The sequence below is a fragment of the Littorina saxatilis genome, linkage group LG1 (genome assembly GCF_037325665.1).
Source record: "Littorina saxatilis isolate snail1 linkage group LG1, US_GU_Lsax_2.0, whole genome shotgun sequence".
In the NCBI taxonomy this organism is placed as follows: domain Eukaryota; kingdom Metazoa; phylum Mollusca; class Gastropoda; order Littorinimorpha; family Littorinidae; genus Littorina; species Littorina saxatilis.
Window position 1 is genome coordinate 76,839,229 of NC_090245.1, and position 11,798 is coordinate 76,851,026.

General features: G+C 39.7%; 1 protein-coding gene across 2 annotated transcripts in view; it reads right to left on the reverse strand.

Moving 5' to 3' along the window:
- The window catches only part of LOC138979920 (uncharacterized), a 28,329-nt gene extending 18,180 nt beyond the window's left edge, over nt 1-10,149 (reverse strand). The window contains exons 1-8 of one of the 2 annotated variants that reach the window (XM_070352703.1): nt 10,066-10,149; nt 7,573-7,675; nt 5,965-6,141; nt 5,015-5,203; nt 4,396-4,488; nt 3,087-3,818; nt 1,338-2,638; nt 266-520 (exon numbers count right to left, since the gene is read on the reverse strand). In XM_070352703.1, the coding sequence (XP_070208804.1) occupies nt 266-520; nt 1,338-2,638; nt 3,087-3,818; nt 4,396-4,488; nt 5,015-5,203; nt 5,965-6,141; nt 7,573-7,660 (2,835 nt within the window). In that variant the 5' untranslated portion in view covers nt 7,661-7,675; nt 10,066-10,149. Of the gene's footprint in view, nt 1-265; nt 521-1,337; nt 2,639-3,086; nt 3,819-4,395; nt 4,489-5,014; nt 5,204-5,964; nt 6,142-7,572; nt 7,676-9,827; nt 9,922-10,065 lie in introns of those variants that run through there. The other variant, XM_070352698.1, reaches the window with a different exon arrangement.
- Between the last annotated feature and the right edge of the window lie 1,649 nt (nt 10,150-11,798).

Here is an 11,798-nt window from a genome sequence, read left to right on the forward strand (position 1 = left end):
TGTGTTTTGATTAGGACAGTGAAATGTTGATTTGCTTTCACAAATATGCACTGACACAGACAGACAAGACAGACTGACAGAGAGAAATACACATTCACCCACACAAACTCTCTCTCTCACTCAAAATAAACATTTCTTTATGCAACCTAGCGTGTCTTTTTACAGTCACTCAGCCCAACAGACAGACAGACAGACAGACAGACAGACAGACAGACAGACAGACACACACACACACACACAATGACACAAAACCACACAAACCAACCTCATCTTTTCCTTTCAGTTTCAATGTGGCCTCCTCAGATTCGTCCAAAGCGCTTGAGAACAGGTTGCGTGTCACAAAGTCTTCGCCCCCCGTGGCTCCCTCTACCCCCTCTACGTGACCCACAATCACAGACGCCTCTGCACCAGCGGGCTGAACAGCTCTCAAACGATCATCCAGCTCTTTCCGGAGCTTTTGAATTTCCGTCATGGTGGCCCGCTGCTGTTCATCTTTCTTGGTGACTTCATGATGTAATGCCTGCAAACAAACGTCGAGTTCACTGGTTATAAATATTGTTTTCTTTGTGTGTTTTTTTTCAAGGTTAGTCGACTTGCCATGGTAATCTCAAGGTGAAAGTTAAGATGGTGTTTGTGCATGGCTGCTTTTTTAAAATAATGTTAACAAGAGGCGAAGCCATGAAGGCTCACGTAAGAAATCGACAAACAGTAACACAAACTCAATCACTCCATCACACATACACACACACATACACACACACACACACACACACACACACAGAAAGAGCATAGGTGAAACTGTGCAAGAAAGCGAGACACTAGATCTAGATCTGTCTGTCTGCATGTAGCCTACTTACAGGGACACGACTGCCAACTAGTCTCGGCCCGCTCAAAATAATAATGACCGAGACTTTCAGTACTTCCTTCGCGTGACGTCTAACCCTCTTACGTCATAATGTGACGTCAATGTAATGTGACGTCTTCAAATGTTAGAGTTTCTACCACAGACATACACACGCACGCACGCACATACGCACGCACGCACAGACAGACAAAGTTACGATCGCATAGGCTACACTTACGTGAGCCAAAAATTACATGTGTTGTAAAGCAGTTACAGTTATATTCAAATAGCACGCATTGAAAAGTAGAAGCTTTGAAAACACACACACACACACACACACATACACACACACACACACACACACAAACACACACACACACAAATCATGAACCTGCAGCACAGAAAGTAACAAAGTCGCATACCCTAAAATCTAACAACAAACGGCAAAAAAAGAAAGCAGATATGATATACAAACCACAAATTCCATACTCACTTCAAATTTCATGTTGATTTTCTCCTCAAAAGCGTTCATCAAGTTGCGTTTAATCTCCTCCAATTGGTTCTGGTGATCTTCCTTGATCTCCTCTTGTGCTGCATTTTTGTCCTCTTCGTGTTTCTTGGTCACTTGTTCAAGCATCTCCCTCTGTTTCTGAAGCATTTTCTCCATCCCCAACTGATGCTCGCGTTTCATTTCTTCTCTTGCTGCTTGCAACTCCTCTTTGTGCTTTTGGTTAAATTCCTCAAGCATGTTTTGCTGGTTTTGCATCATCTTCTCTTCCAACGCTGCCTTCATCTGGTCTAGGGGTGTGGCACATCTACTCTGCATTTCTTCTTTCAGTGCTAGCTGGCCTTGCTCCCTTTCTTCTTTGGCTAACATTCTTTCTTGCTGGATAGACTCACGTATTGTTTCTGCCTGGTCTTCAAGCTGCTTTTCTAGACTTAAAATCCTTCCCTCCATTTCCTCTTTCAGCTCCTTATTCTCCTGCTGTAGCTGCGTCAATAACTGGCTTTCACCTTGACATCTGTGGAGCTCACTTTGAAGTTTTTTCATAGTCTCTGTCATCTTGTGCATTTCTTCTCCGTGAGATTCTGCTTGAGCGGCAAGCTTCCGGTCAAGCTGTTCCAGGGGCTCCTTTGGATGCCACTGTGTTTCCCACCTTTCTACTTCCTCAGCTAACAACCTGCAAATATTTCCCAAACGGCTGTCTGTGTTGCTGTTGGGAGGGCTGCCTTGAGCAGATGGATTGCTTTCTGCAGAAACAGAAACAGGCTGCTGGCTTTGAAACGACTCTCCACTGCTGGAACTGCTGGCAAGAGAGGTTAATGTTGAAATATCTTCTGCACCGATAGTGTCAGCGTGACTGATCGTTTCCGACAAAGCAGACTGCCCCCCATCCTCCTTCTCCTCCTCATCGTAAACCACAGGCTCTCCCCAGGCAAGATGATCCAGTGCAAAGTCAGGCAACAACTGCAGAAGCGCAGTCTGGCATTCTTCTTTGAGGGGCGACTCCAGCAACTCTTCACGTTTTTCTAGGTTAGCATGTCCGAGATAAACCACCAGCCCCTTGTCCCACAGCATGCTTTGAAAGAATGCTTTGTGAGTCCGATGAAGTTGTTTTGTGACCTGCCTGATGCATTCGGCATCCCAGGCTCGGAGCACCTTACACAAATGTTTGGTGAGATCTTTCAGCTGGTTTGGGTCTGAAGTTTCAGACTTCAGCATGAGTTTCCAACAAGAAAGGTTAAAAGAAAGATGCTCTAGCCAAGTCATCTGAAGAAGCTGTGAGGATCCATCTACATGTAAAAGAAAAAAATGGTTAAGCAATATAGCAAACCCATCAGTAGGGAGAACAAACAGAGTGTGTAACTTTATTCAAAAGTTCTTCTCTTGGAAACAAGTAAAATGTGCTCTGAAAGGACAGAAATATCCATTTATGTTTGCACATAAGTGTGCTGTATGCCTACATAAATTCACATTTATGTGTGCTTGTATATGTGTGCTTTAGCGGGTACAAGTCTGTGTGTGTGTGTGTGTGTGTGTGTAGGGGGGTACATGCGTGTGTGAGTGTGCGTTAGAGTATGGCTGTATCTGAACCTATCTGTGAGTGCAGGCATGCAAACTCGCATGAACCGTTAGAAGTAGGGCAATTTGGGTGTCGTCCGTCAATACATGTGCGTATGTCCTATCAACAGCTAGGGCACGAGCATGTTTACATACCTGTATATATCAAATACAACATACCTGGAAAACATCCTGATTCCGAGGCCCTCTGAATGATCTCTTCAGAAGTCTTCGATTCCACAACAAAAACACTGCTCTCTTCATCATGAAACAACATGTTCTTATGATGCACAACATAGATGTCTCTTGTACCAGTCTGTGAGGTGTCAGGAACAGTAGCCTCTGTGTTTCCTGTCAAAATGTTTCCACCTCCATCCATGTGAAGACTGGGGGGTGCAGAGTGAACATAGGGTGGAATGACTGTTGTCTCTTCACTATGCTCCCTTTCTTCGGCACCAAGGGAGACTGTTCCACTGTGTCTGCTACTGATGCTTCCATAATCCTGGATAACAGGTCCTTCATTTTCTCCTTCAGTTATAGAGAAGCTGTCATGTCCCTGCACACTGCCAGCATCCGTTTCACCGAACTCTTCACCAGGGTTTTGCCATTCTCTTCTCTCTCCTTCAGGGGTAGTGGAACCTCTTTTGGGTTCAGACTCACCAAGTCCTTCCTCAGGAGTTTCCCTTTCTCTCCTACTTTCTTCTTTAGTTTGTTGCTCTCTTGAAAAATCTGAGGGCAGATTAGGAGATGGTGAGAGTGTTGGACTGCTCACTGGAGTTTGCTCTGGCCCATCTGTGGAAAGGCTAGGGTCTGACTGTCTCTTTTGACTGACCTTGGGAGCTTTCACATAAGTTAGGTCATATTCTTGGCCATGGCATGAAGGTTGCCTTCCACTGCTGTGATATTCTGCAGCTGTGGAATTGAGTGAGATGTTTACAGTCTTTGAAAGCAAATACAGACTTTGAGTTAGTATAGCTGTTATATTTAAGTCTGAATGTGCATGTACAACGTACATTTATACCCCCCTCCCCCCCTCCATTTTGTTTGAATTGTCTGCTGAGGAGAACATTGAAACAATAACGTTTTACTACTCAAAGGAGGTTGGAATGTCTTTGTAACTATAACTCCTTAGCAACGTTCCCTGTAAATTGCACAAGTAAAGAACTTGTGTCATTTTTTTTTCTCCATAATAACAATCATCATAACACCTTAATATTTCCAAGAGTCCAACACATTTTTTTTTCATTTTCCATACTTTTTTTCCACAAAATAGCATGTTCGCAGATCAAGATATTTCCAAGAGTCCCAACACATTTTTCTCTCCATTTTCCATACTTTTTTTTTAACAAAATAGCATGCTTGCAGATCAAGATATTTTTAAGAGTCCAACACATTTTTTTCTCTCTATTTTCCTTACTATTGTTTGGAAGAAATGATTGAACACTCAGAGTATATTTAAAGAAGAGTAACACATACATACAGTACATACCATGCTCTGTGTTGTCATAACTGTTTTGAACTGTTTTCAGCTCATGCATGGCTGTAGGGTCATATACTTCTTCTCTTCCACCATCTCTATCAGCTGAAAAATCATGAATTACATGTATTACATAATTCTAACAGCATTTTTGTATCTGTTTGAAAAAAAGGGGGCAGTCTCTTTAAAACATTATACACAGTTTTCACATTGTCTGATGATTTTTTGTATGCTACTAGCTGAAACAGAAATGTTAGTCAGTCAAGACCAGCCACAATGCACCTGCATGCTTTGTTTCTGAGATTTTTTCATGGAGATAAAAATCAATTTACAATGTTTTAATGTTTAAGTTCACTCGCAACAGTGATCGAGTGATGCATGCAATTTCAATAGGAGGTAGTTTCATGTTTATCGGACAATACATGGTGTGAAAAGTAACTTTATTGCAAACACCACTTGTTCCAGTACTTATATTCTGATAACCATGAAAAGAAAAATCGTCACTTCATGAGCACAAAGTTGATCTTCATAAAATAAAATGACACACACACTCATATACACTGTCTCTTTCCAAATGCAATAGAGAGAAGCATATGCACAGGCACTAAAAAAATCCGTTTGGCCAACGTACCCAGAATGCTGTTTCCTCTACCGCCTACTGCTCTATAATCGTCAGACGGCTGCACTGCAGCCACAGGTCCGTGGCTGTAATTTGCTTGTGCTTGGTCACTGTCTCTTTCATCATGCTCTGTGCCTCCATCTGGCGGACAGTCATCTGTGGCCGGCGTTGGCGCTGGAAGATCATGCTCCTGGATCGTACCTGAGTAAACACACAGACTGTGATGTAGACAGCCAACACACATACCAACATACACACACAGATAGCAATGACTGACACAGGCACATATCATGGTTTGTTCTTTGGGAGTCAAAATGTAAATTCACTGAAATCTTATTATCTGAATGCAGTTTTCACGTTTTAAAATGTATGATAACCAAAAAAGAAAGCATGGCTGTATCATGTATCACTTTTATTTGCTTTAACTTTAGATGATATCCAAAGAAAATTAAATCAAGAAACTTAATGTCGTAGACATGTAATATATTCAACCTGATTTCAAAACTTGCAGCTATTCTTCTTCTTCTTCGTCGTTCGCTAGATAGTTTTATTATAAGAACCTTTTTTTTTTTTTTTTAATTCCTATTAACTCGATGTTCTTTAACTATGTTTGTAAATTGTTAGAGGATCTTTTAGTAGAAGTGTTTAACTGTCGAAGCTGCTTTTACCTAAGAGACCGACTGTATATTGTGCTGTTGTACTTGTCAGACTTGATTGTACCAAGTCCTTCACATGTTGTAATGCGCTTAGAGCCAAATATTTTTGTTTTTTGTAAGGGATAGGCGCAATATAAATACACTTTATTATTATTTTATTATTATTATTATAACCATGTCGTCGATGACAGCAACCACTAAGAAATTCTAAACTTATACATGTTCATACGAACAATGACGATGACTTTAATCTTTCCCAAGCATATCCAGCTTATATACGACAAACAAACTTAAGCAAAAGCATACTTTGAACAGCATCTGATTGTGGGGGACTTCCACTGAAAGAAACTGGACAGCTGCTACGTAGAGATTCTGGAGAACTGGGACTTGAAGATTCTCTGAACGGTTGAGAGGCTGATGGTACAGGGATAGGCCTAGAAGAAGTCCTGTCTTGATGAGAGAGTCCTGTTACTGTTGTTCCATCTGCACAACATTCGAACAATAGGATCAAAGCCATAAACAACCAATGAAATGCCATATTTGTTGAAAGTAGCAAAAATTAAAACAATTCGACTCACCCCTCAGATTTGGCCAGGCTTTAACATGGAATAAGACCATTATAACCTCCACTTTAGACACGTCATACCAGAAATCAACAGCATGAAACGCAAGTTACACTTTAACATGGGTGGCCGAGTGGTAACGCACTTGCGCTCGGAAGCGAGAGGTTGCGAGTTCGACCCTGGGTCAGGGCGTTAGCAATTTTCTCCCCCCTTTCCTAACCTAGGTGCTGGGTTCAAGTGCTAGTCTTTCGGATGAGACGAAAAACCGAGGTCCTTTCGTGTACACTACATTGGGGTGTGCACGTTAAAGATCCCACGATTGACAAAAGGGTCTTTCCTGGCAAAATTGTACAGGCATAGATAAAAAAAAATGTCCACCAAAATACCCGTGTGACTTGGAATAATAGGCCGTGAAAAGTAGAATATGCGCCGAAATGGCTGCGATCTGCTGGTCGATGTGAATGCGTGATGTATTGTGTACAAAATTCCATCTCACACGGCATAAATAGATCCCTGCGCCTTGAGTCCGAGTCTGGAGATACGCGCGCGATATAAGACTTCATATAATAATAATAATAATTATAAAGCCCTGTATCTTCAAAGCAGATCGAGGTACAGTGAAACCCCCTTTCAGACCTCAACAGAATTGAAAAAATCAGGTCTTAGAAAGAAGGGAGTCTTAAAATGGGGGTAACTTTACAGAGGTTATGAACAGCAAGTCTGTGAAAACATGGTCTTAAAAGGGAGGGAGTCTTAAATTGGAAGGTCTTAAAAGGGGGGTTCCACTGTACTGACTTTAATTACTCTCTCTTGATCTGTATTCTTCATAGTTTGCTCCATCAATAAAGCCAACCATTACAGATAAGACTTCACTCTTTGGATTTTTAGCTGCAAATCCCACATATTGTAACTAACCATTACCAAAGAATGAGTGATATATAATCTCAGCTATATATATTCATTTCGATGAATAAATTTGAACATTCACAAGAACATTTAATCAAGAACGTTAACTTAAGCATTACAGTTTATAATGATTAATCAAAAAGACACATTACCTGTACATCTTCTGTTGGCTGAACTCATGTAGATTCAGTCTAGCCTTATCAGCAATATCAAAGACTTTTCACAAATGCTTCAAATACACACTACTTTCGCCATATTTATAACATAACAATTGTAGAAAAACATCATCAATGCTGTACACTCCTAAACATAGGCACACACACACACACACACACACACACACACACACACACACACACACACACACACACACACACACACACACACACACACATACACACACACACACACACACACATGAATACATACACCAAAATGTCCTTACCACTATCTTGGTTGTGGTTGATGATAATCTCATTTCCATTATAAACACCTCCGTTCACCTTGCCAATGGTGATTTTCATGCCTGACATACCTGTAAATGAGCTCTGAAACAAAAGCACAATGTAAAAAAGAAAATCTCATCAAAGGGGAACAGAAATCCAGCACATCAATGATGTGGATAATATATACAAGATTCAGGCACACACACTCACACACACACACACACACACACACACACACACACACACACACACACCCAACTGGCAACTGATTGACAGCAGACAGTCTATGTGGACATTTGGCGAAAGGTTTTTGATTTTACAATCACACACTCACTTTACTGACTGACAGTCCAAATCTTTTAGGTGGACAAATTGACTACATGTTTTCAGTACACTAATCCACACAACTTGTTCTTCCCTGCTTCAGGGGTCGTTCTCAGAGTAACATTTTGCAGTCCCAGAAACAGATCATCTAATTCAGATAATAATGAGCATGAATGAATGACCGACCCAATTAACCAATGTCTCAGATGTGCATTCTTTTACATGCGAGTTGAAAGTCTAAGAAACTAAACCAATACAGTAATATTTACATGTGTACTTGTATGTCATACTGAAACACAAAAGGGGGGATACAGGATTTTTTTTAAACAACCCCCCCCCCCCCCCCAGACTTACAAGCTACACGAAACACAAAATTGAAAGACTTGCAGACACATAACGCAAACTTTGAAGCAAATGACAGCGATAATCCAAGACACTCGTACCAAAAAAGAGTGATGAAACTGTCATGTTCTTACCATTACACAAGGAAGTGGGAATAATTTTCACAGTATGTGTCTCATTGATTGTTAGCTGTAGCAATAACTAATTTGTAAATACGTCCCCTCACAAAGTCTTTTAGCTGTTGTCCATATCATGAAGCCGAGTACCACTGAAATGCCATATTTTTGCATTAAGAGAAAACTTGTTTTGTCGTTTGCCCTATCTGCAACTGTTTTTACATATTCCAGGCACAGTCATTTGACAAGAAAGCTGATGTTGACTTTGGGGAACATAACATTGCACTAAACCTAAGGAGAGAAAACTCTGCTTTTCCAGTTTTTTGCTTTCACTGTTTCAGTCCTCACTGATTTTCCTGCTGGGCAATTGTTTTCCAATGTCATTTCCTTCCTGTGTAGTATTGTGTAAACCACTACACATCACTCAGAATTTAAAATTCATACAGTATGCATGATCCATTTTCTTCTGCAACACATACAAAGATTGCAGCAGCTGCTTTCCACAGGCAGTGAGAATTTTTCGCTGAATTAATTTCCATGACCAGTATTGTTCCCAGACTCATAGGACACTGGTCACTTCCATGTAGATTGAAAATGTGTATAGGCCTGAATCACCTGCATGGCTATAAAACATTCTTCGGTCAGAACCCGGCCGACCTTCTACAATGTCAAAACTATCCGAGTAATCCCAAAAGTATGCGCCAGTATCTATAACCAAATGACAAAAAAAGTTGCCCGTAATTTGCAACTAAAAGCCTTTTGATTTCACAACTGAAAGCTTGACTCTTCATGGAAACAAGCATGAAAAACAGCTTCTGATCACTTCTGTTTCATGTTCTGGCCAGCACATTATACTGCATGAGCACTGGGTGGCTCATATCAGTCTGACTGTACTTGTACTGCTTCTGTTAAATGTGCTTGTTCATGACATCTGTCACTGTGTTAGCTGTCTTTAAAAAAGACTTATAGTTTGTTCAGAAGATAATACGTTTAAAGTGGCCTGGTATATATAATCGTACACCTTTTTGTTCCAAAGCACTATAAACAGGATATTATATTCATTTGGAGGCCAACGCAGGATGTAGCTAAAAAGATGGAACAAACAGATGCTGCCAGGAATTAAATAGCCACTGAAAAATAAGATTTATTAATCTAGATTTGATCCTTGACCATTAAAATGGCATATTTTAGTGTACAGTATACTTGTGATATATTCTCTATACTGATGAATAATACTACACACTGTTTACTCCTTTACTTTCTTTATTTCCTTCTGTGTTCTTTTTGTTTTGCTGACGTCAAAGCAAAATCATGAGTGCAAACCTACATGATCATGATCAACAAGCATGGCAGAATAAATACCAGTTGATCATGTTAAATCATAAGTTCAACAAAGAAACATTTTCTTTCTCCTTGAATGATTTGAAAACACAACCCGGGAGTGTATCTAACAAAACGAAAAATCGACCTACCATTTTCAACTGTCGGGTCAGGTTGTAAGTAACAAAAATCCCCTATGACTAATTTAGATGCTAACTCTGTACTTCCTTCCTCAGAAATACTGGGTTTTCCCGATAACGAAAGTAGATCGAGTAACTGGACAGTGAAAGCATTTTCTGTCATAAACTGTGTACATAGAACTAATATCTTAAATAAAACAAACACAAGAGTACGTTATGTGTACGCGTAATTAACTGTGTATGCCCTTACCTCTTCTGATTCATTTGTAGTTTCACAAAGACAACAATGAGTAGATCAGTATGAACGAGTGCCTTTTTGCTTGAAATAGCCTACTCTTTGGTGTGAGGAGTACCAAAAGGTTCAACAAGTATTAATACGAGAGTGGCATCCCTTAAACTTCTCGCGGCAAAGTGTCGAAGTTTTTTGGCACTCGAGTTGTGCGGGTAACTATTTACAACTATCTTTTGAAAATGACATGTGTGACTTTATACGGAGTAAGGTCGTTAGGATGCTCGGGATGCTCTTTATAACATAACTGCGCCAGAGTCGAGAACCATCTGCCATTGTATCTCTCTCTCTCTCTCTGTCTCTCTGAGTCTCTCACACACACACACACACACAGCGTGACATGCACACACACGATTGTTTTATGGTTACTTGCCTTGGCCAGGGTCGGACTACCGGGGGGGTTATGGGGGTTGCGCACCCCCCCCCCTAGCCTAAACATGTACCTCACTTATTTAAAACATTTTTTATTATTGTTTATTTTATGCCGTTTTATGCAAGGAGCGACCATTTTCCTATCTCAGAATATGACCTACCCATCAGCTTAACAAGTTCAAGTTCAAGTTCAAGTTTATTGGTCCATAACCCATGGGGGCATTTTGAACAATAAATACAATCAATACAATCATGATATATGCTAATATAATAAATAAAAAATAAAAAATAAATAAAAAATAAAAAAATAAAAAATTTATGAAAAACTGTTACAAATTCTATTAGTAAAGTCCAAAATATTCTTTAGCAATTTCTTTTTCTTAGTAGCAAACAACTTTTTAAATTTAAGTGCATTAGGTTTTTTCCAATAGTAAGGTGGTAACAACTCAGCTCTTTCTTCTTTGAAAAAATCACAGACAAATAAATAATGGAATTCATCACCTATGTCATGCGATACACATTTGGTGCAAGTTCTTTCTGACCTCGGGATGTTAAGATAACGTTCTTTCTGTACAGGTAAATTGTTGTTTAATGTTCTAAACTTCATCATTGAAACACATTGCTGATATGGCAGGGTTGTGACGTAGTCTTCACATGCAAAAATATCTTTGAACATTCGATAATTCCAAAACATATTTTTTGTTCCAATTTCTGTAAACCATTTATGGATATACTGGTCATATAGACTTCTTTTTACTTTCTTTTTAAACCATGTGCTTGAGTATTGAATATTTTCTTGAGAAGTCCAAAGGCCAGAGAGACCAATTTCATTTAAGGTTTTTTCAATGAAACATAAGTACTTGGATTCAATCATCTTGTTGATATACAATCTATAAGTAAAGCAATACACAATACTTGAAAATTTATTTTTATGAATAGGACTAATCAGTTTATACCAATAGCAAAGCATTCTACATTTCATATCAACATCTAGTGGATATCTTCCAAGTTCACCAAATATCATAGCATTTGGAGTTGATTTTTTTAGTCTGAAAACAATTTTATAAAAACGCAATTGAAGTTTAGTAGCAAGTTCACAGGAACCAAAACCCCATACTTCACATCCATACAATAAAATTGGAGCAATCATTTTATCGAACAGGGGGAACATCCCCCTGAACCACCACTGGCAACCCCCCCCCCCCTCCTCTTAGCCTAGTCCGGCCCTGTTGGCTATTACTTATTTTTATTTATTGCCACCGCCTATTCTATTTCTAGCTGAAGCGTGGATACAGAGGATAGATGTTTAGTTTAGTTAAGAT